We start from the raw sequence: 24588 nt of genomic DNA on the forward strand, positions 1-24588 counted from the left end.
GGCTTTCAGGGTTTACGTGTTGACTAAGGAGTTTGGGTGGAAAGAGTCGTGCACAAGCGAGCTGAAACATATTGGGGGCGCTTGGAGTCTTGGACCCTGAGGTTTGCTGGGTAAAGGGGATACCAACTGGGCTCCAACCAGGAAGGAGTGCAAAAAACGTACTTGCTCGTTATTAAAATGGCCTTGTTCTTGACTCGATGTCAAATACGTAGGTGCGCACGTATTTCAAATTTCAAATAGAGTAATATTAGGTATAAATTTTAAATACATAAATCTTATATAGATCTTTTATAAAAGAATGGATCTCATACTAAAAAAGAATTTTTTCTTTTACACTTTTTTACAAAAGCTTGTACGGGACTTGTTTATTTGAAACTTATACAAATCATTTCTCTTTTTTGTATCAATGTAATCAATAATATTAATTGTTGTTCTTAAGTTTGATCATCTTTTACCATTTAAATAAACAGTCACTTAAAATGTATTACGTACATGCAACAGCAAGTACAACTAGAGTCTAGAGATCATGATATACTAGTCTAAGATGAAAAACGCATTTCTTAAACTGAAATTTGATTTTGGTTGACATCCTAAGTAATTAATTCAGTCCAATGTTTGGAAAATTTGAATGGACTAGATAGTTGGTCTTGTTCTTGTTTTTGAATGAAGTCCGCCAGAAAAGTAGTACATTATACGTAGATAATAATATTGCATGTGTTTTGAAAAACCACCAAATATGACCGTCGACGTCCCTTCGTCTCCCTATAATGATCTTAATTACTGCATGCGCTTAATTTGGCTTTTGGATTTTTAAACGTTTTGGTTTGTAGAGTCTACAATAATATAGCTAGCTAGCAAAGTTGGTGGGAGGAGCCGAGTAGGAAAACAGTCAAATGCATGCGTCGGATCTCCACGTGTGTTTTTATATAATTTTTTCATCATATTTACTATTTTTTCCCTCACAACTAAGATTAAAAATAATTAAATTTAAAATACGTTTCTAACCCTTTTTAATTTGAAGTACGAGTTCTTGATAACCATATATATAATAATCAAATCCAAAGCTTGGAAATTTTGAATTGACTCGTTCTCGTTCTTGTTCTTGCTTTTGAATATTGGACTGCCGAAAACTGAGAAAATTGTTTAAAAGGAAACAGCCCAGATGATACCGGTCTACACTTGTTTATCGACTTCATGCTCTCGATATGGATAAAAATCCTGTTCAACTATATGACTAAAATAGATTATTCAAATAGATTATCATGTCAATTTCATTTACTGTTACTGTTATTCAAATATTTTAAGTTTGACTTTTGTAAAATCTTAAACAGACCAGACATTTCTCAAGAAATTAGCTGATTCGGTACTGAGTCATTCTTTTAAACGCCCCCTGCCGCGTGCCTGCCATTCTCATTGCGACCCCTTGCAACTATTGGCTCTGTGGGTTGCAGGTCCCAGCCACAAACTGTAATCCAATAGATGCCACAGCAGATACCGACAGTCTCCTAGTTTGTACCCTGGTTTGGATAACATATAAGAATGATAAAAGGAAATTTTCAGAACGATTCTAAATGTACAATAAATAGGAAATGGCACACATTATCCAAAAACAAGGGTTCTGCTTCATATAATGCTCATGATAAGCCTACATCTAGAACACAACAATGGTGTTTTATCGCATATAAACGTGCAGCTCTGTTCCATTGCATACCCGTCCAGACATCACTATAATTGATTTAAGCTTGGCCTTCTAGCTATACAATGTTAATATGTATGGCGTTTAGCTGTACAAAGTTAAATCTGTTGGAAAAATAAAAGGCAATGCTGAGCTTGAAAGAAGAAAGTTAAGATGGGCAAAATCTGAAAGTCTAGAAATCCTTCGCCCTTTGCCTTAGTTCATTAAGCTCCATTTCAATATCAGCATCTCGGTACGGATATGCCTTGTTTGTGCTGGTAGTGACAGTTCTTCCTGGTGGAAGCTCTCCTTTCTGTCGGGAAAAGAAGAAAATCAAGGCAAAGTCCAGGGTTGTTGAGAAGGCATAAACTTAAAAGAAACACAGGCATTTTACAACAGGAGATTTTCTTTCCCTTATTTCTACCCGCCCATCTGATTGCCTTCAAATATGAAGGAAACAATTGCAACCCAAATAGTTCTACTAAAACTGAGCAGAGATCAAATGAATTTATGGATTAATTTCAAGCAAAAGACAACCAGGAACTTGGCTGAATAGTTGAAAACATGTGCCTTCTCCCATATAATAAGGGGAGTATGAGGCATACCTTTGAGCTACCAGACAGTTCTTTCTTCAGGTTTGCTAGATCATCATCAACTGATGAGCCCTCTAGTAGTGCAAACTGCAACATAAATATTATGCAAGCATGGTTAAGCATGATTTTTCAAAAGGAGCCATCGAATGCAGGTGAAGACAATATTATCCTGTGTGAGGAACAGATGGTGAATATTTAGCAGTGTATCACGCTTTAAAATAAACAAAATGTTAGCTTATTGATTTCAGATGCTAAGAGGAATCTACAGATGCATGCACGTCCAATACCCTTTAAAACATGGTTTAACATTCACAGATCCACTTTAAAACTCAAGAGTTGCATTTTAACATACATCCATGTAAATAGACAGTGTATATATACATGTTCTAAAGCGTATCCACATAGGGTGCTGAGCTTTACTCATTGACTCGTTTCCGGATTAGACTTGCTGAAGAACCTAAAAATTAATTCACAATAGATGCAGAACTTACTCTGATGTTTTTTCACTCAGATAATCATTGATCTAACAAATATGGAATGCACCGAAGAGAAAGGGAAGTGGAGACTACCTTCCCTTCAAGATCATCAGTAGTTAATTGACCAACCGCTTCTGCTTGGGATTCCATTGCCAAAACTATCAAGATGAAAAGAATCAATAAATTTTAAATCAGAAAAAAATAGGATCAATACGATATACAAAGATTACTTCTTTATGGAACAAGATTCCAGCAAAATTAAGATAATATGGAAATACTGACAGCTGACTGGGTTACATATTTGGGTTATTAAAACCCTATTGTAACCTGAGTACTTATCCCAAAAAATGAAAAGAAAAGAAAAAAGAAAGAAATATTGTGACCTGTACTTTAAAGCTTAAGATGTACCTAAAGTGGCAATGTTTGAACAAGTATTCTGTGGTGCATTCTTGAAGAACTCAACTGATCATATATTAATACTTTGCATTTCAAATTTAAGCAAAAGGTAGCATGTTCTGTGTGATGCACACGAGGACAACTCTCTCTCTCTCTTAACTTCATATTTTTTCTTAAGGATAATGGCCAACTGAATACAGAGTTAACTCTTTCTGCAGCACCCTGGGGTAGAGGGAGGGTTGAGGGGGTTGAAATGCAGAAAATCCAGGATTGAAGCTTTTTATTCAATGTATAATAGGTGAATTGTGAGAGTAATTCTGACCATCTAAATGCATCACCTTTCTCTTCCATCTTTTCAAAAGCTGAAAGAGCATTGCTTGTATTGACGTTCCCCAACATCTCACTCACTTTGCTTGCAGTCCTGAACACCAAAGTGGCCATTACTGACACATTATGTTGGCAACAAATAGGTAAAAGAACATAGCGATGCATTCAGGTGGTGGAAGACAAACTTCGCAGACTGAGCACGAGCTTTCAGAGTATCTTTCTTTGATCTTGCTTCCTGTATCTTACTCTCCAAAAGCTACATAAAACAAAATTTATAGAATGCAAATTTATTATATACTTTATGTACACTAGTTATAGTTAATAGCATGGGAAGAGTCAGAATAACTGGAGGTTGCAAGTATAACCAGCATATGGCAACGTTCATCTGCAGTCTTCTGGACACAAAATAAAATTGATTCTATCAAAATTAGCGTTTTGACCTGTTTTAACAAGCAGAATTAATTTCCTTGGTTCTGCCCAATTTCTTGCTTACATTTAGGTACTGTTTGGCTACATGAAATTCTCATCTCAAACATAAAATTCTCATCTCATCATTACAACTTTTTAAAATCTCCATACAAAATATAATAAACAATTCAACTTTTTCTTAACTTTTTCAAATTCCAATACAATAATAATATTAAAATATAATATTTTAATTTTTAATCTTAAAACTCAAAATTCTCATCTGAAAAATCTCAGTGGCCAAGCAGAACCTTAAAGTTCAAATTTGTTGCAAAGTACAACTGTCACCAAAGATTGAAGATAAATACATCACAGCTCCTCTCCCCAGTTATTCATAGTTCTGATGATAGTTGGTCCTCCCATAAAAAGAAACCCACTTATAAGTAAAATGCCATGCTACATGTAAGGAACAATACCATTTTTTGACAAAATAATGAATCCTAACAAACAAAAAAAGATCCAACTTAACACATTAAATTTCATGGTACCTATAATGGAAATACCTTGTTGACAAATAACAACAAATTAAATGCATTCTACCAACAAAAAAGATCCAACTTCTCAAATCAATTTTTTTTTATCTTTTTTGATAAATAATTTCTCAAATCAAACTAAAAAGAAGACGAAGAAGATCCGTGTAAAATTGCTTTCTATCAGCTTGGCAATTATATTATGAAGATATGCTTTTGCTTGAATTTTTTACCACCCAAACCAAAACATGGCTTATTCACATGTGCATGAATTATAACGTAACATCATCAATGCCAAAACAACAGTGATGTTAATCGACAATTGAACATGTCTATCAAAACAACCCTATAAGGATATGAATGACAAATGAAAAAGAGATATTGACGTACCCGTGTATTAGAGACAAGATTCTCAACAACAGTTTTCTGTTGATCCAGTTGAGCTTTCAAAGCATTAGCATTATCCTGCATACAAATTTAAGCATCATCATCATCTTGTAGACCAAATCCTTTAGAAAATGTTGCATTACTTATGGTCCAGATTCCTAGGCATCCCTAGATAGTTCAGCATTCAGTTACACCCCTTTGCACCAGCACAGCAAAAGCAAATAATAGTTATTTCTGCAAACTGTAATTCTCTTACAGTAACAATTTTTTTTCCTGATATAAATAGTAGAAGTATCCAATGGAAAATAAGAATCATGAAAAATATAGAGATCACAATTTGTTGTTCCAGTATAATATGTAAATCTGGTATTCTTTTTTTTTTTTATATATAGGTAGTATAATATGTGAATCTGGTATTCTAATTTGCCTAACCCCTCAAGAATCAAGTTAACTTGGTGACAAATTCCCTAAACGGATCCCAATTATCATCTTCAATTGTAAACCATGTTCTGGCATCTTACCATTCTTTAAAAAAAAAAAAGCTATTTTATTTTTCATAATTTATTTGCAAATAAAAGGAACTTCAGCCACCTATTTGGTCTTATAATGGATAGGCTGGATCTATGCAATCTGTAAACGCGGTAAAAACAAATTGCACTATTTTTCAAGAGCAAAAATGTAAGAAAAATGAACAAACAAACAATATGAAACTTTTTTTGGGATGAGGAAGAAACAACATGAATAACAATTCAACATTAATCAGTTTCTACAAGTTTAGCATTCAAATTCAGCTAGAATGTTCATTGTAAATCCAAAAAGAACAGAGCTGAACTCCTAGCAAGAACTCTTTTACTAAGATGATAACTTACAGCATAAGATTTACGCCTCTTTAGGGCTTCCCGTGCAAGATCTTCTTCTCCTTTCTGTAGAGCAAATTGAGCCTTACGGTACCTGTATTAAACATAAGGCACACGCGTATTATGCGTTACTACTATACTTACGGAATCAAGATAATAATAAAACCATCTATTACCAATCTTCAGAAGCTTGTTGTGCAGCCTTATATTTGTTTTCCAACTGCTTTTGAGATGCCAATACCTTCTCACAAAAAAAATTCAATTTTAAAACTTGGAACTTTTGTTTTTTTTTTTTTTTTTTGTTGTTGGGGGGGGGGGGGGGGGGTCCTTAAAAGTAAATGCCACACAACAACAACGAATATAGGTCAGGATTATAAGATTTTTTAATCTAGCAAGACTATAACATGCCACTGATATGTTTAGTAAGTGGTTGAATGCCATAATTGGTTTGCCCTTTGCTTAGTTCTAGAAGAATGAAAAAATAGTGAAAGCAAGGTCAGAAGAAGAACAATTGATACTTACTTGAGCTGTGGCCTGACGCATCTTCATCAAGTCATCATTCATTTCAAGCACTGTTTGCTCTAGAATTTTCTCCGGATCTTCAAAGGAACTTATAATTGCATTTGCATATGACTGCAGTTAGGAGAGCGCTTAATTATATCATACGGATTATATAACCAATAGCAGTCAGTAGCCTCTCATGATAAGCATACATAATTAATTTAACGTGAATGCATGCAAACATTTCCACAAATCTCACCTTGACAACCCTAGAAAAGCGGTCAAAAAGGTTCATACCAGCAGCAAGTGAACCTCCCCTTTGTCTACTACGGGATTGGTTAAAAGTAGTAATTCTTATCCCTGTAACTTTTCCTGTGACTGAAGAAATATTTCCCAAATTATGGGTTCAAATGAGATGTTTTTACATAAGTAACAGCGTACTCCTGAGGGTTCAAATAAGAAATACAAGTGAAATTGCCTTTTTGTTTGTGGGGGGGGGGGGGGGGGAGGGAGGGAGCGAGAGAGAGAGAGAGAGAGAGAGAGAGATTTTGGAATCCAGACAGGGATTCAATCAAAGTATTGCAATTAAGAAATCAAACTCCTGATATGGAAAATATATCGAACAATAGAAATCCAGCATACTAATCACTTCGGAACTTTCAACTCATTAAAAGAGCACGAGATTCTGGGATTTTTTTTTTTTTTTCCTTTCTAGGCTTCATCAGTCACTTGTCCACAGAAATGAATATGCTAATTAATTTAACAAGTTCCTTCAAGTATTAGCAGTCTCAATTATCAAAAAAAAAAAGTATTAGCAGTCTATCAAAGAAACTCCTTAATAGCATCCATTTAAAAAAAGAGAAAATCCAATTTATTTAAAATATCAGACTTCAAATTTAATCATCTCCTTGTATAGGCCACAATCCAAACTCACTCTTTGCTTGAGGAACTTCTTATGTTTGTGGACTAGTTTGAGACGAGGCGACTTTACTTGGGAGAGTTCCTTTCCAAGTATTCACCACATGCAAGTTGCAACTATTCAAAATTAGTTATCTCGTTATATATGCCACAATCCAAATGGCTCGAAAAACATCCTATGTTCGTGGACTAGCATGAGACACAATATCACATGGGAGAAGGTGCATGACAACTGAGTTTTACATCTTTCCATAAAATTAGGGTCAGAAACATGTTTGAATCATGTGCTAACGAATGAGATCAAGCTCTTTCAATACCATCTAGATCATGGAAAAAATATACATTGAATCTAGTATTTCCTATACTTGATCGCTCTGAAAGATAATAAATTTACTTATCCCCCCCAAAAAATAATGAAGTCAAAACAAGAAATGTCGTTACTTGCTTCCAGTTATATTATCCATTATTGCCTTGAATGATGACATCTCAAAAAGTTCTAGAGTTATTCTGCTTGTGCTCCGTACTACCTCATCAATATAAAGTCCCCACAAATAAGCTTCCCACATATATTCTTATTTGATACTTTTTTTTAGATAGTTCATTTCTTTGATGCTCCACCAAAATTATGTAATCCAGCAATATAAGCCAGAATTTAGCCGTGGAAACCCATTAAAAAACGATTACACAAATTAATGAACTTGTCAAAGAAAATATAGTGGGTTCATTCCGGATATTGTTTTCCAAAGTTCATTACTGCACCATCACATTACCCAGCAATGCATAGAGAAAGAAAAAGTAAATTCAAATTTTTTAATAGCATATTTTCCTTAATTTGAAGCCAATAAAAAAAACCCACCTTACGAAGTCTAGTGAAATTGTTTGAATTGTATAAGTTCAATATTAAGTTATTTTCTTTTATTTTCCCTTTTAAGTAACCAAACGGAGTGTAAGTTGAAACGCAGATAAGAACCCAAAAGATTTTTTTTTTTTTTTTTTTTTAAGTCTAAGCGATACCCACTAATCCACGGAGCATTATCAGCAAGAAACGCATACCTCCACGACCGAAAAACGACGTGGTGAGGGGCTTCCTGACCATGCATAGACTGTGAGAGCTCGAAGAAGAGGGCTGGAACGAAGAAGCAGGCGCTGAGGCCAGGGTTAATCCCGTAAATATATGCACTTTCGCGGACATTTTTACTTGCGAAATCAATAAAATTGTTGCGGAACAACGGAATGGTTCCAAAAATTTATGAATAGAGAAGAAGAAGAAGATATTGATTCGCCTTTCTCCAGTAAATGGTTTTGAGTTTTCGGGGTTTCCGAACCTGTATTGAACGGGCCGGGGCCGGGCCGGGTCATTACAAGTTGGAGTAACTGTTGGTTTCTTCTGTGATCTTATCATCCCAGATTGGATAACAAAATGGACAATCACTTTCATTTTTATTTTGATTTGATTTTTTGGGGAGGATTGTTTCATTTTTGAGTGCATCCCAGATCAAGTTGCTACAATATTTCACATGAAAGACAATAAGGTTGGGAATTTTAAACTTTGCAAGATCTAAAAATAATATATATATAGAGTAACGTTATATACAATTGTGGAGTATGTACGTATTGTACAGTCACTTTGAAAAATAATAAGATCTATTATTAAAAAATTAATTTTTTTCATGTACGTCCTATATTTATTCTATGTATAGTCCCCATATGCAGATTACAATACAGCTATAGGTAATTTTATTTTTAAAATTTTTTAAAATTATAAAAATATTCATCCTAAAATGATTTTTTTCTCATTTAATAAAGAGCCTCCACATGCAGTCTCCAAATAAAATTTCTCTCGTTCATTTTTTTTAAATGACTGCACGGCGCTTACGTAATCACAACTGCAACTATCATTTCTCATATATATATATATATATAATATATGTTTAAAAGAGTCATCCATTTTATTATTATAATTATTCTATATTGATCAATGTTGCTTTCTTAAGGTGGGAATCAGAACTCCCTCTCCTTCCATCAATATTATCAACTTAATGCCATGGGTGCGATCTATGTATGAGAAGATTGAGAAGATTTAAGGATTTTTTTTTTAAAATTTTTTTATAATAAGGAAGGAGAGAGGAATAATGAGTGTTAATTTTGAAACATCGTACTTACAACCCTACTTCTAAAAATACAAACAAGCCTCTCCATGTTTTTCAGATAAGCATTTCTAATTATGCTTTGATACATTTTTCTTGGTTTGGAGGAAAGGGAAAACTATGCACTCTAGATTTTTTGTACCTTACCTTGGGGATACTTGCATATCAAGCTTGAGAATGCACTGGTTGAATTAAGGAGAAAAGACCAATCCCAAATACTCAACACATAGCCATGTAAGTAAGTTTTATATAGCCATCCTCTTTTTAACCTATAATTATGAATAACTTATTGGTAGGTTTTTGTCTGAAGTATCATTCTTTGCCTTTTAGATTTAACTTCAATTGGCATGTTTTTCTTTTGTAGTAATAAAAAGAGATGGGAAATAAAAGAAGAGTGTGCTTGTTGGTATTAACTCCTACAAAGGCTTGATTTAGGTAGCCAAGTATGAGATGATTTTAGATGAAATATGAAAATAAAATAAAATATTATTTTTTAATATTATTATTGTTTTGAAATTTGAAAAAGTTGAATTGAGATTTGAAATTGTTGAATTGTTTATTATATTTTGTATGAAAATTTGATAAAATTGTAATGATGAAATGGAACGAGATGAAATAGGATGCTTTCTAAATCCAAATGAGGAGACTTGGTTTAGGTAGTCAGATGAGATGATAAGATAAATATATAAATAGTAATAAAATAGTTTATAAATAGTAGTAAAATAGCTTGAGTTAAAATTTTTATTGAATTTCAAAAAATAAGAGAGAAAAAGTTAAATAAAAATATTATAAAGTTATAATATTATTTTTATTTTAAAATTTGAAAAATAAAACTATTTTTTGTATTTTATATATGAAAATTTTGAAAAATTGTAATAACTATTAATTATTAGATAAAAAAGTACGAAAGAAAAATTAAAAAGTGTTTGTATTTGAATAATAATTTAACGTTGAAATTAGATGAGATAGAGTGAGGCCAATTGCTTATCCAAATATGGCCTTTCTCCTTTTATAAAAACAAAAAAGAGACAGAAAATGATCCAATGTGATAATAGAACATAAATCATGTATGTCTTTAATACGTTATCAAGAGATTATAACATATTAATCTTGTCATTTGTCTTTTTTTGTCCTGTCGATGTTTAATCTAAATCATTTATTATTAAAGTATAAAACTTAAAATTGATTGAACTATTGTTATTTGTATAATATAATATTACAATAATTATAATAAATTAATAGATTAAATGATATAAAATATAAAAATTTATATATAAAATAAATGTAACATATCAATTTACAATTAACGTCTCCTCCCATTAATTTATAAATTCATTTATATAAGATATTCATACGCATGCAACACAACACTAATCTTGTTTTGTTCTCTCTCGTTCTCAAAAGTTATCCCAAAACCCTTCTCCTAAGATTCTCGCTCTCCCATCTAGGGGTTATGAGAGTTTCCGCAACTCCTCCTTTCTTTTCATTCAATACTTTTCGCTACCATCTATCAATTTTTGTCTGATCTTTCTTTTTATTTTTCGGAAATAGCATAGAGATAGGCCAATCTATTGATTTTCGACCACCAGCGGCCACAAGACTTCCCAACTGCTGATCTATTGGTTTCCATAAGAACAGGTTCCATTTGAGTAGCACGTGAATCTCAAAGTGCCACAACGTCACAATGCATGTTTTGCCGCCATGCATGGTAGAAATGGGATTAGTAGCCTTAAATCTTACAGATCCAACAAATGTCTTCTCGCTAGTAGTGGCGCATGATTCCCATGTGCATTCACAACCAAACAGCCGATGTATTAGACTAACTAACAATGTTATTTTCTTATATTACCGCTTATTCTATTCAAAGATCGTGAGGAAATGAAAGTGGACGTGTAACAGCCTCTAGAAATTCAATTGTGAAATTTCTATTAACTTTAAGAACCTCGTGAAGATTCCATAAGTTTTCACGAATCCATTAATCGTATAGGTTTTTGTCTAACTACATAGTTGGTGTTATTATTTATTATGGTATCAGAAGTGTGTTTTTGATTATTGGAGATAGTTAGAAGTGTCAAAATGTATTATGATTTGTGTCATTAGACTCGGAGGGTTATTTAAGGTCTTATGGCGCAATAATATTTTTTCATATTTTCGGACAAAACGTCTGTTCAAAACTGTAGATATTATTGGATAAAAATATCTTAACCTAATTTTGTGGATATTATTAGATAAAAATATTTTAAGCTAATTTTGTGGATATTATTAGGTAAAAATATCTTGAATTGATTTTTGTAGATATTATTAGGTAAGAGAGTCCTACACTCCACTCTCACTCCGGGTAAGAGAGTCTTACACTTAACTCTCACTTCAGGTAAAAGAGTCCTACACTTAACTCTCACTTCAGCCTCATCTCTTCCATATCTCATCCATAAGTATCTCCAGCCACCTCTCCCCACGAAATTATTTTCATTTATACTTTCCATTAAAATAATATCAAAAACTCTCTCTCGGACAGCTTTTAGGAGTTCTTTTGCATGCCCATTTCGAAGCTTTTGTAAGTGTTTTATCATAAAGTCTCCTTCATATAAGTTGTTCCTTTTTAAGTCTAATTTACGTGGATATCTTATTTGTCCCATTTGAAAATCATTTGGTCAGTCAAATATTATGTAAACTATAGAAAGGTCATTCTGGAAGATAAACTGGAGAATATGTTATAGTTTGGAGTTTTTGACCAAGCTAATGATAGATATTGATCCGAAATTTTTATAGAGTATTGTTAACATGTATATATGAATATTGGTTGAGGATTTTTGCATGATTAAAGGTTTTGATGAAATATTTTCTTAGATTTAAAAACTTAGAAACTGGAAGAGGAAAAACAGTTTCTGTTTTGAGAAAGTTTAACTCTTTGGTGGTCTAAATCTATTCTAATGATCTTGATAATTTTATTGGAGGATCATAAGCATCTTATATACATGTTATATTATTATTTTGAAGATATTTTATGTTAGTTTCAAAGATATGAAATTTTATGCAAAGAGATATTTAGATAAACCAAAGTGTGGATATTCTTGGCTAAATTTATGTTTTGGTTAATTTCTAACCATGTGATCTTGAATTAGAAGCTTATATATGTTTTAGGACATCTTTTTAAACCATGTGACGGTTTGGTTTGAAGATCATATATTTATAAGTCATAGATCAAGAGATTTATCAAAACTAGTTGAGGAAAAAGTTTCTGTTTTTGGACTAAGTGTAAAACCAAAAACTCCAAATGTTATTTTGTGATTTTGGTGACTTTAGTTTGATGATTTAAAGCATGGTTGATGTTAGGATGATATTATGAATCTGTTAGAAGTAAGATTTGATTTTTTGAAATTCTTAGAGATGTTTTGATTTAAGGTCAAAACTTGTGATTCAAGTGCTTGGATCTTTTTACAAAAAAGTTTAGTGTTGATTATTAGCTTTTTCTAAATGGATGTTTTAAGTATGGTTTTGAACTTAGGATTGGAAGATGTTTGTTGCAAAATTTTGGTTTAAGCATGAGTTTTGAAGTTGGAAGGAATTGAAACAAAAATCAAGGGAAATGGCCTATGGATGTTTCGGCCATAGTATGTTTTCCATAGTTGTGTTTTGTTTTAAATTTTTCTGAATTGATCTTTAAATTTAGGACAAAATTTACATGAGGAATGTAAATTTTGGAAACTTTTGAAGTTAGTATGCAAAATCCTTAAGTTATGGGTAAAACGGTCATTTTCCCACATGTAGAAAGTAAAATGAAAATTTTACTCTTTAAGTTAGTATTTTCCATATTTCAAATTATTAGTGATTTAGTTTTAACTTTTAGAATCACTAATTACAATTCCTCGTGATCGCACTTGAAATTTTATAAGAAACGCGAAGATCGAGGTAAGTTAGCTTTTAACTTACTAGCAGTCTACTGTGTATGTGTGTTAAGTAAAGGAACTACAGTGTATGTATGTGTGTTATCATATGTGTCATGCCATGCCAAGTTATCAAGTAATTGTCTATTATACAGAATTTATTCTGTCATCAATTTTTATCTGTTACATAATATATTCTGTCATGTATTACTGTACCTTACAAGTACGTCATGCTAGGTATACCATCTATTACATATATGTCAAGTCATGTAATATTTACTGTTGTAAGTATGTCATATTAAATATGTTGTCTATTATATGTTATGCCATGTTACAAAATGTTTCTATCTCAAGTTGGTCATGTATTTCAAGTTATGTTCAAATCACGTTATGTTACGTCAGGGCTTCAGTCATTTCGTATTCCATTCACGTTTCATCTTAATTACTTATGTATGGGGTCACAGCAATTGTGATGCATACACTACGTGAGACACAGCAATTGTGACAAGTAGAATATATGGGGCCACAACAACTGTGGAGTATGTATTTACACGTAGAATACATGGAGCCATAACAACTGTGGAGTATGTATTTTTCAAGTTAAGTCAAGTTTGTGTAGAATACATGGGGCCACAACAACTGTGGAGTATGTATTTTCACGTAGAATACATGAGGCCACAACAACTGTGGAGTATGTATTTTTCATATTAATTCAAGTTTCAGAGCAAGTTCATGCTAAGTCAAGTTTCAGATCAAGTTCATGTCAAGTCAAGTTCAGTTCATGTTTCAATTTAAGTTATGTCAATTATGTTATGTTGTACGTTAAGTTATGCTTTAATTACTTATGAATTTAATTATGCATTTATGTTTTTACTGTCATCCATGCATCATTAGCTTGTGTGGAAGTTTTTTGTTAACTTACTGAGATTTGTAATCAAATCTCATTTTGGTAGTCCCAACTACCATTCCCCCCGAATGGTAGATCTTGTTACAGGACCTGAAGGAGAATCAGGAGCTGATCAACTAGATACAGTTGACTAAGCGACGGTACGACGTCAATATTAATATAGTAGTTAACGTAAATTACTACTTGTACAATGGAGTTGCATCTCTAGTACTTTTTGGATCATAACCATTTTGGACTAGTGTTGTGATATGTTCAATGGGTCTTTATGTATGAAGTATATTTTAAGCATTTGAGATATTTTCAATTTGGTGCATAGTATTGCTAAAGAAAAAAATTATCCGCTGCGAATATTGCATAATGTTAGATACATGTTAGGAACATTGCATCTTATATGTCATGAACGGGGGCAGATAACCTTGTGTTGCATATCTCGACGCTTCAAATGTCCGTCCGATCCCAAACGAAATTTGGGGGCGTCACAGGACATCTCTTTCAACCAAACTGGACTAGCTAAATGTAACAGAACACAATCTATTATGATTTTTAGTCGTGATAGTGTCGCAATCTATTTATCAGACTACAAAAAAATGGATTTAAGCTGCTTTCCTTTGTGAGAAGAGAAAAGATATTTGTAATTATGAAATACATAAGTGTCGTGTAATTTTTTTTTTTAAAATGAGTAAATATGAGACTTACATAAAAAAATTAATATTCTAATAATAAATTATACTATTTTTTAAAATAATTACATGATCTTCACGTACTATACAACTATACGTAACCCTACTCATTAAAAAAGGAAAAAAAAATAAAAAAAGCACAACACTTCATCTTAAAAATGCGGAGGTGGGCTAGAGCACAAGATACTTGCCACGTGGAATCAGTAGAAGTGCCAAACCAGCACAGAAAGAGGTTTATTTTTTATTTTTAAATTTTTGATGAATTGCAGAGAGATAGATACACATCTCATGTATATGACACGCCAAGATTTCGTTATCCGTTTCCGAACGTTACGAGCTCCTCGCTTATCAAGGAGGATGGCTTCTCTGTTGCTTCCAATTGGTAATCCACTCTTCTAGTTTCTTTCCATTTTAATTTTATTTTCCAAGTTCCTTACTCGTAATCATAGTTCTGAAAGCAACGTGCAGATCATGATTTAGAAACGGCAAACTCTGTGTTTTCTTTTGTTTCTTTCTTTTCTGTTATAAAAATTGCAAACCCAGATAGTTTGTAAATATGATTAGTAATGAACCTTAGCTTCGACTGCTTGGACTTTGGCGAAAAGAAAATGAATGGTTTTTTTTAGTCGATGCAAGTGCTTATTGCAAGGTAAATGTGTCTAGTTCTTCTTCCAAGCAATCGGCAATTCTAAGTGGCAATTACGTTTTCTATGTGGCAATTACGTTTTCTATGATTTTATGCCAGTTCAAATAACTTTGCTCTCTCCAAATTAATGTCTAAAACTATCTCTCTCAAAGTTCAGAAGGCCCAGATGCTTGGTATATTGACCAGATTATGCTCAACTGTGCTGTTTGTACATATAACCATCTGAACTTTGCAGTAGCTGATGAACCAAAAGGGAAATATCAAGAATGATAACATTTCCTCTTCATTATTCCCGGGTCCCCCATATGTTGCGCGTTTGAACTTCCTGCAAAAACTTGTTCTATTCCTGTGTGTTTTGCTGCTGTACATGACATGCGACACAGATATATGCTCCTGTCAAATTTGATAAAATGCTTTTTTTTTTGTAATGTAAAATTCATTTTTAATATTGATAACATTTGCGGAAACATCTCCTGTCAATGTGATGGCATTTAAAAATAAAAGTGTACTTCTTTTAACATTTCCTGTTGCTTTTTTGTTTCAATATTCATTCATTTTTCTATGACTTCAAATGCGATCTCTTGCTCCTAAAATCTTTGTGATATTCCAATTGTATTAGGTTCTGCTTTTGGCAACAGTTTGTTTGCCAATCATCAAGCCATTTCCAGTGATAAAGTTCGCGGTCTGGTTGTGAGATGCTCAACTTTGGATCTTAAGGCTGAAGCTTCAAGGGCAAGGGAATTGAGGGATGAGTTCAATGTAATTAAACGTAGGGATGTAATTGGGCTGGCTTTTGGATTGTCAAGCCTCTTTACAGACTCATTTGAAGCCAAGGGCGCTGGCTTGCCCCCTGAGCAGAAGCCAAGACTCTGCGATGACACTTGTGAGAAAGAGCTTGAAAATGTATGGTGAGATTACATGGCCCCTTACCTGCAAGAATATCTTTTCAGCACTTCAAATGTTACTTACTAATTAGAACAGTATAAAGATGCCTCCTCACTGAAGCAGGTTGCATTGTACCAATAAGATAACAATTAAACTGTTGAAACTTAAAACATAGCTGCCACCACTGTAGGATTATAACTCTTGCATATGCTACCATATAAATTCGTAATATGCTATATATGCCATTCTTTCACTGGGAGTGTCCAACTTTATGTGGGCTTATAACCCTTGCCTCTAGCACTGAATGCCTGTTAATAACTTGATTCTAGACATGTTTATAACATGTCTTGATGTCCTGAGGTACAGCAACAAAGTGTGGTTTCAGTAAATGAGGAGTCTTAAAAACATGCTCAATCTCTTATGTCCATTTGAGTCTTCTCCTGTTGAGCTAAATTTCTCCTCTACATTTACACTAAATATTGCATCTCTCTCTTTTAAGACCATTTCGATCGGTTGTCTCTCATTCAATAAAATTTTTATTACTCAAACTTTTCTATCTATTTTTTCTTCTTCCAACTGTCCAGCATTATACTTAACAGTCATTCTGAAGCATCCTGAGGCTAGAGCCCTACTCATTGGGGCTTAGTTCTCACACTATATGTTGTTTCAACATCTTGCCCCTCACTTATTACATAATCGATCTCTATTCAAGTTGGTCAAGTAATTACGGCATGGGACTCTTTGTTTGTACTGATCTCCATGTTTGATACATATTATGTCAATTCATACTATTCTCTTCACATAAATGAAATCCATATTGTCACCATGATGTGATCAAATTCATCGATTGAATCCTGAAACTTTGATTTTGTAATGAAACCCAGTCAATATTAAAGGACCTTCGAAGAGAAGGAGCACACACTAGAGGAGCTGCGTCTGTTATTTTTCAGTACTTTGTTTCAATGGGCCATTGCCATAGATTTCCATGGCCTAAATGTACATGATTTCCTTTTGTCCTACTTAGTGAACTAGATAGGTGTTATCTCTTGTATACCTCCTTGTGTACTTGGGCTATGCCTATTCTTATTAATACTATCGTTTACTTATCAAAAAATAATAATTGCTAGATGGGCTGAAAGAATAATGCCTAAGTACTAAATGAATTCCAGCAGGTTCTCCCTGGCCTTCTTACACTACGACAATCATTTTGGTGTAAACTAGTTCTTTTTTTCTATAACCTGAATGTTTTCCAACCATCCACACTAGTGCAATTGATTGAACCAAGAGATCGATCTCGAGTGTGAGAAACATTTAATCAACTTCATGGCAGTTATTGTGATCAATGCGCAAATGGTGGCCCCAGATTAACATTATTAAGGCCACTATTACAGTGAGACCGTTGTGGTTCAAACCTTTTCTATTATATACAAAATATCTGTGATTGTGAGTTTGCATGTAATTAGTTTTGAATTAATATAGACTATTGACTTCTATTGTTGATGATCTTATGCTGAATGTTGGATGCACTCTTGAATGAAGGTACCTATGGTAACTACAGAGTCTGGTTTGCAGTATAAGGACATAAAAGTTGGTGCAGGCCCTAGTCCACCAGTTGGATTTCAGGTGGGCAAATTAGTCTGGCTCTTGCATATTAGTTTATTCCTGCAGCATGTGATGGTGAACCTATATATGAAGCCATAAGCAGCAATAGGAAGAGTCAACAATAGATAACTTTCTAGCTTGTAAAAAGTATTTTGTACCTGTAAATTTAATTTATGGATGGTTCTCCAAATTACCTTGCCGATTAACTCTCTCAAGTTGCACTTTAGCTATATTCAGAATCAATTGGTGAATGACATCTTTAGTATGGGTCTATCCCATGCCTTCAATATGGTTAGGAAACTTGGTGCATATTCATCAAACTGTAACTTAGGAATTGGCAAACAACTGTAGCAGTCATTGCTTCTGCAGGAGTAGGTGATGAGGCTTCTTTGGTGGTACAATCCTTCTCGGTTTCCCCCCCTTCTTATTTCTCATCCAAAATTCTCTGGTCAAATAACCTTTTTTGATTCCCGTGTCCCGTCAAAGTCTGCCTGCCTACTCTGTCAAAGATAGCTTTATATTTTCGCATTATTCATTGAATCAGCATTCACTCAATAGACTTTATCTATCAACATATTTAGCTGGTATGCATGACAAAAACTTCACTGACTTAATTAATCTTTTCTAAGAAAGGACCTTCTTTAAACTGGCCGTTGAAGTATACAGTTGCTTATGTTAATATAAATGAACATGGAAATAGTTCTATATCCTCACCTTCCTCCTTGTACCAATATATTGAGACTTAGTTCTTACTTCATGTTATGACCATTTCTTCTGTTGATATCACTGTTAGGTGGCTGCTAATTATGTTGCCATGGTTCCATCTGGACAAATATTCGACAGGTAAGAACATTGATTACATGGAAAATGTAATAAGCTTTATATCTCTAAATTAAGCTCAGACTTTGAATGTGTTCTTAGGCTGCCATGTCATATTTGTCATACATAGGGCTTAAATATAGACTTTTGATCGAAATGTGCATTGGTCCCTGACCTATGTGTCAGATTCTAAGATTGTTTGCCAATCAAAACATTTCCATTTTCCTTCAATTTTCAACACAAACATGCCCCCAAATATATTTTCATCTCCCAGAAAATTCATCTAATCACTAGTGGACCTCACCACTTTCACAAACAGCAAAAATACACATCTCTTATAATTTTCTTTCCAAATATCTTCAATGGACTCCACCAGTCACAAACATAAACACAAAGACACCTCAAAATTCTTTCTCAAAATTCTCAGAATTTATTATGCTATAATTTTGTCTGGGAAATAATGATCTTGCCAATTTAGTGCTGGATAAAAACTTTAATGCCCATCTTATTGTCACTATGGTAACTGTAATTATTATACTCTGATAGACATTTCTGTCCTAGATGTTCATGTCAATGTTGGCATGGCATATTAGGCCACAATAAGGCTCACAAGAGCAGAGAAGATAGTGCCACATTACACCCTTCTGCTGCCACACCAATGTTCCTACCATTCTTCTCTAATTTTATGAGCCGTTTTGTGATCTCACATCACATTTCATATCAACAATACGCGTTATTTGCATGGTGACAAAAATACATTGCAAGGATCAAATCGAAGCATTTTCAAAACATCAAGCGCCAAATTAATGCAATCAATAGCGAGGGAAAAAATTGAAATCTGACACCTAGTTATGCAATCAAAGTTATATGAATGAACATATAAAACTTAATTTGGCCCACATTAAATCGTAGTTCGTTTTAGACAGCCTAATCCTAGGACCTACTTTTGTGTAAAGTCCTGCACTGGCATGTCATAGGGTCTGAGAAACACTTACAATTTCTTTCTTCTCTGAGACGTCTTCCTTTAAACTCTGCAGTTCATTGGAGAAAGGTCAGATTTACATTTTTCGTGTTGGCTCTGGTCAGGTGAGCTTTAGAAGCAGTTCCTAATCCTTTGTGATTTACAGGTCACCAAGAAAAAGAATCAATATTAATTTATTGCATTTTATTAATTCAAACCATTTCTCTCAAGTTCCTATAAAAAAATCATTGCATTTTGTTCGGTTCAATCTAAGCAATTGTGGTATTTTTGCTGCGCACACTCCTAATTTTGAACTGTTAACTTGTTTATAAGCTTTTGTATGCCATCATTAAGTTGGTTATGTCTAAATAAGGTTCTCCGCCTCAATAATAAATAATGGAGGTTCTCCACCTTTCTGATTTTTTAGTCAGTAATCATAGGATGGTAATGCCTGTATGATCTCACTGTAAAGAAAAAAGAATAAAAAAAAAATAAACTACTAAACAGATCCATGTAATGGTGATAAGCATGTGCCATGCTGTCCTCGGCCTGGGTAAATAGAAGAATTTTAAACTGGAAGCAGCAACATGCCTGTATCTCTTAAATGGTATCCTTACTTTATCCATAGCACTATAGAAAATTAGAAAGAAGACCTACTCTCTTTAAATGGACAAATTTTTTTCATGCATGTGCTCACTGTAAATTCTGCTACAGATTTAGTGATTATAGTCTAAATGGTAAAACAGGTGATCAAGGGACTTGATGAAGGGATCCTGAGCATGAAAGCAGGAGGAAAGCGTCGAATTTTCATCCCAGGATCAGTATGTTTTTCACTTGATATTTGATGCTGCAACATATTTTTGCTCATAATTTCCTTTTCACTTGATATTTTTGATGCTCCTATGCAAGATAAAATGTTCGCAAAGGGGCGTTTGAATTCATGTTCTTCTTTTTATTGCTTTCTAGGAAATTTAGGGACATATAGTCCCAGCTGTGGGGATTGAACCCTAGATCCCGTCCCTGGGGGATGGATGAAAGGCCAAGGCCTATTGGCTTTAGAATTCATATTTACCTTACTTGTTTTGGCATGACTCAGCAATGCAGATTCAAAATTTTCATTTTCTGTCCATGTGTCTTTCCGAGAGCCAATTGCAAGTTTCTGTTCTGAAAATTTTTGGTGGAAAGGCCCTAACGTGTATCGGGTTTGTTTCTCTTTGATTAGTTGGCATTTCCAAAAGGTCTCACTTCAGCTCCAGGAAGGCCAAGAGTGGCTCCAAACAGTCCAGTCATCTTCGATGTGAGTTTGGAATACATACCAGGCCTTGAAGTGGATGAAGAGTAACAGAATTCTTTACCCCCTTCTTTTTTCTTCTCTTTTTTAACCTTTATTGGTATCCAAAACAAGTTCATGATCTGATACTAACATTGTAAAACTTAAATTAATTCATTAATTTCTTTTTCACACTGTACAAAAGCAGTATTTATTCTTCATTCCAAGCCTCAAATGCTTGGTATGGTGGCAACAGTCGAAACAAATCTAAAAATTTGACCATGGCTCGACTCTTTTCTTTTTATTATGAACCAAGTCTACATACAAGTTCTTTGCTTCCATTGGCAGCCAACTGCCGAGGAAACAGAACATGGAAGGAATTATTGGCATAAAAAGAGAAGTCCTACGATTCCCCAACTCATACCAAAAAATAGGAGGTTATTTTATTTCATTTGTTTAATATCATTATAGTCAGTATTACTTCTTCTTTTTTTCGAAGATGATGGAACTCCATTCTAGCAAAAGCCAATGGTTACATTCCAACACCTTGGAGTTAACAGCATAGAAATCCAAAACCAAGGTGTAAAAACAAACGACCTAGTTATAAACCAAAAACAAAAATCAATAAAAAATCAGATCATTTACAGCATAAAGCTGTGAGTACTTATTTATCAGTACGTGGAAGTACCCATCTTTCCGTTGGTGCTGTAATAAACTCTTCGCGAACACCTTTGGCACCCATTTGTGCAAGTGCATCAGCCACTTGGTTAACCTCCATGTAAACACGAAGCAATGAGGATACCAGGTCCCTTGGCAGTAGCCGAATCCTATCTCAATCGTCTTCACTTCCCAGTAAACCTATCCAGTCTATCATTATTTTGGAATTAGTTTCAACTTCATTCTTGAGTTGCAACTTTGTCACAAGACTCTTAAGCCATCCAATAAACCTTTTACCTCAGCCATCATGTTCGTACTGGACTATGATAATTAGCAAAACCGGCCAATTCCACCCAACACCGCCACACTCACGTGAGTTGTCCAAGCTACATCTATCGATATTTAATTTGACATGGCCTAAAGCTGGCCTTAACCATTGTAAAACCATAACATTAGGAGATTTAATGGGAATAGGAGCCATACCAAACTACTGTAATATATGTATATCCACACTGCTTATTCTTTTGAAGGAGGACAGCTTCAACATTTGATCCACAAGTGTCTTCAACTTATCTTCCATTCAAGCCTTACATCTCCTAAACTATAGGCACCAACTTATTACAGATGGTGGTATTCCAGTATACCCACTACTCCTAACTGAGACACAACATGGGCTTTATTGAACCATTTCTCCACTACGGATTTCCAGTTTTGTATACTATAAAATCTGAATCCCAGCAAAAAAGCAAATTCATATCAAGCCTGATAAAGAAACAATGCTATGTACAAATTTATTCATTTATTTGCTTGCTTATCATTATGGTAAAATCGGTATGTAAGTAATACTGTCTGGTCTGTGATCCGAGAGCATCATGCCAAAATGGAATGGTCTAATTGGATTTGGCACAAAGCCATCCATTCATTGTAAAATATAGCAAAACTCTATTTATATTTTCATGTGGAGAAGCTTTAAGAAGGAACTGCTTGTTGACTCAAACATAAAAAAACTGCATATTGCATTAGCATCGAAGTACAATTGTTGCTCCGGCCATCAGACGGGGGTTTTTCTCTTGAATTACCCAAGGTGCACTTGTGGTAAACTCCTTACCGAGGTCCTGTGCAACCTAAGATTAGTCAGGACGTTGATCTGGACACTCGTACCAATAAAATTAAAAAAAAAAAACGTTGCTCTGGCCCTGATAAAGAAACAATGGTATGTCTGATTTTACCATAATGATAAGCAAATAAATGAGTGAACAAATTTGCAACAATTACTCGTAAGCACCGGTTTGATAAATGGTTGGAAGTACTGTTCTGATTCTGTCTATACGCTCACAAGAACAAGGCAAGGAGACAAATGAACTTGGATCAACTAGGAAACTTAAAGGACAATTTAGAAACAAATGTAATGTAAGACTGGTTTTTCAGTCCACCAGCTTTGATTATTCAATTCAATATAGCTTGCCATAAACTGTGCAAAACACTTGGTAAAAAATAGAAAACATTGCCTATGCAAACTGGTTTAGCCAAGCAATAATACATGAACCTACTTTAATGTTCTCATTAAAAATTTGCTATGCATAGTTACAATTTCTGGATAGTCTTGCCACCCGACGGCTAATAATTATTCTGTTCTTACAGAGAGATTAGGATTATGCCACGTATCATCAACATAAACAGAAGTCGAATATAGAAAACAAGAAAGAAAAAACAGTACACTAGCCTGACAAACTAAGATAAACGGAAGTCGCAATGCCAAGAGCGTATACGCCGATTGCCGTCCCAATCAGGTCCTTTCCAGAACGAGTCACCGCCCCGATTCCAGCAATCCCGACTATTCCAATCGGAACTCTGCAGAGAACTGCTTTCCCAGCGTTCGACACCACGGCATCCGTGAACAGCTCAATGGCCCATTCCTTGAACTGGGGGGGCCCGATAAGGGACTCGTGCTGAGCCGTTAAATCCTCTCTGTTGGGCCACCGGTGAGTCACTGCTCGGAGGGCGGAGTCGACCTGGGCTCGAGATGGTGGAGAGGGGACCCACTTCATGATGAGAGGGTGGGGCCGGAGGGTGGATAGGGTGCGGTGGAGGTGGTCGGAGGCAGTGGCGAGTTGGTAGGGGAAGACGCCAGGGAAAGCGTGCTGGGTCAAGGAGATGCAGTGTGAGTAGCCTGAGTCGCATGCTGAGTCGAACTCGGGCGAGTTTGAGAGTAAAGCCGTGACTCGCTTTGAGGGTGAAATGCCATTGCCCATCTCTCTTCTCTCTCTCTCTCTCTCTCCGCCTTTAGTCTGATAAGAATAATTATTCGGATCAGCCCCTGTTTGGGAGCAACCGACGCACACCACACGTGGCATGGGCGAAATGACCGTGCTGACACCATAGGACGTTCCCTCCCTCAGTTGAAGCAAACATTTCATTTTGAGAAATGTAGCTCGAGCTCCGTACTGACGTTCCCTCTCTTGTTCCGTGATGTTCTTCAACCCAATGTAGCCGGAGCTCCGTTCCCTCCCTCGTTCCGTGATTCTGAAACCCAGACTCTCCCCGTCGTCCTCTTCGAGCTCAGACCTCGACCTCCGGCCTCCCCACCACGACATCCCGAGGAGATCAGTCCAAGCCCTGGGTCCATAACGAGACCAACGCGAAGCCCCTCTGTGACACGATCTGGGTATGAGCATGCTTACTTTTTGCTTTCCTTGTGTCACTCCCTTGGATTTCGGCTGTAGTGTTTCTGTGAAGGAAAAGTTGGTCAGGTTGGGTTGGAATCTGTTCGCACTCTGGGTCGGTGCGTTTGGGTCGGACCTGTTCAGAAGTTATGGAGTCTGGGTTTTAGAGCAACTCAGTAGAAAGTATTTTGAGGTGTTTTGGTAAGTTGGGTCGTCTCAGTGTAAGCTTAGCTTTTGGCTTGTAGGTTTAGTTTTCGAGTAGTTGATGAAATTGTTTGCTTCTGGGTGTTCTGCGTTTTGTGGACTTTGAGAAAACCCTCATTAAAATTCCGGCTCAGCCAAGGTTTTGGTTTTGGTTTGTCTCTCACAATTGGCTTTTGTGTAATTGAAGTTGTGACACTC

General features: G+C 35.0%; 3 protein-coding genes across 5 annotated transcripts; 1 reads left to right on the plus strand and 2 right to left on the minus strand.

Moving 5' to 3' along the window:
* Positions 1–1599: 1599 nt before the first annotated feature.
* Positions 1600–8454, minus strand: LOC122275966 (membrane-associated 30 kDa protein, chloroplastic). 3 transcript variants are annotated; one of them, XM_043085341.1, is made up of 11 exons: positions 8119–8454; positions 6407–6519; positions 6169–6279; positions 5823–5887; positions 5659–5740; positions 4793–4867; positions 3653–3723; positions 3479–3561; positions 2838–2902; positions 2281–2355; positions 1600–1988 (listed from the first exon to the last, which is right to left on the minus strand). In XM_043085341.1, the coding sequence occupies exons 1-11, from the start codon at positions 8255–8257 to the stop codon at positions 1869–1871; spliced, it is 999 nt and encodes a 332-aa protein (XP_042941275.1). In that variant the 5' UTR covers positions 8258–8454; the 3' UTR covers positions 1600–1868. The 3 variants fall into 3 exon arrangements, with proteins under 3 accessions (XP_042941275.1, XP_042941266.1, XP_042941283.1); XM_043085332.1 differs by having other exon boundaries at positions 6407–6525; XM_043085349.1 differs by lacking the exon at positions 8119–8454 and adding an exon at positions 7082–8040 and having other exon boundaries at positions 6407–6525.
* A 6498-nt stretch (positions 8455–14952) lies between these two features.
* On the plus strand, positions 14953–21148 carry LOC122275976 (peptidyl-prolyl cis-trans isomerase FKBP16-3, chloroplastic). Its single transcript, XM_043085362.1, has 7 exons — positions 14953–15065; positions 15949–16232; positions 17754–17837; positions 18610–18659; positions 19673–19721; positions 20343–20417; positions 20819–21148. The coding sequence occupies exons 1-7, from the start codon at positions 14972–14974 to the stop codon at positions 20936–20938; spliced, it is 756 nt and encodes a 251-aa protein (XP_042941296.1). The 5' UTR covers positions 14953–14971; the 3' UTR covers positions 20939–21148.
* A 1909-nt stretch (positions 21149–23057) lies between these two features.
* On the minus strand, positions 23058–23808 carry LOC122275979. Its single transcript, XM_043085378.1, has one exon. It carries the CDS (start codon positions 23773–23775, stop codon positions 23242–23244), a length of 534 nt encoding a protein of 177 aa, XP_042941312.1. The 5' UTR covers positions 23776–23808; the 3' UTR covers positions 23058–23241.
* Between the last annotated feature and the right edge of the window lie 780 nt (positions 23809–24588).

This window comes from Carya illinoinensis, chromosome 1 (genome assembly GCF_018687715.1).
Source record: "Carya illinoinensis cultivar Pawnee chromosome 1, C.illinoinensisPawnee_v1, whole genome shotgun sequence".
Lineage (NCBI taxonomy): Eukaryota > Viridiplantae > Streptophyta > Magnoliopsida > Fagales > Juglandaceae > Carya > Carya illinoinensis.

Coding starts and splice junctions, on each gene's coding strand:
- LOC122275966 (XM_043085332.1), bottom strand. CDS start 8,257: ATGTCCGCGAAAGTGCATATATTTACGGGATTAACCCTGGCCTCAGCG. Junction 5,888..6,168: donor TGCGTCAGGCCACAGCTCAA/GTAAGTATCAAT, acceptor TTTTGTGAGAAG/GTATTGGCATCTCAAAAGCA. Junction 3,724..4,792: donor ATCTTGTCTCTAATACACGG/GTACGTCAATAT, acceptor TGTTTTATGTAG/CTTTTGGAGAGTAAGATACA.
- LOC122275979 (XM_043085378.1), bottom strand. CDS start 23,775: ATGGGCAATGGCATTTCACCCTCAAAGCGAGTCACGGCTTTACTCTCA.
- LOC122275976 (XM_043085362.1), top strand. CDS start 14,972: ATGTATATGACACGCCAAGATTTCGTTATCCGTTTCCGAACGTTACGA. Junction 18,660..19,672: donor TCTGGACAAATATTCGACAG/GTAAGAACATTG, acceptor TAAACTCTGCAG/TTCATTGGAGAAAGGTCAGA. Junction 20,418..20,818: donor GAATTTTCATCCCAGGATCA/GTATGTTTTTCA, acceptor CTCTTTGATTAG/TTGGCATTTCCAAAAGGTCT.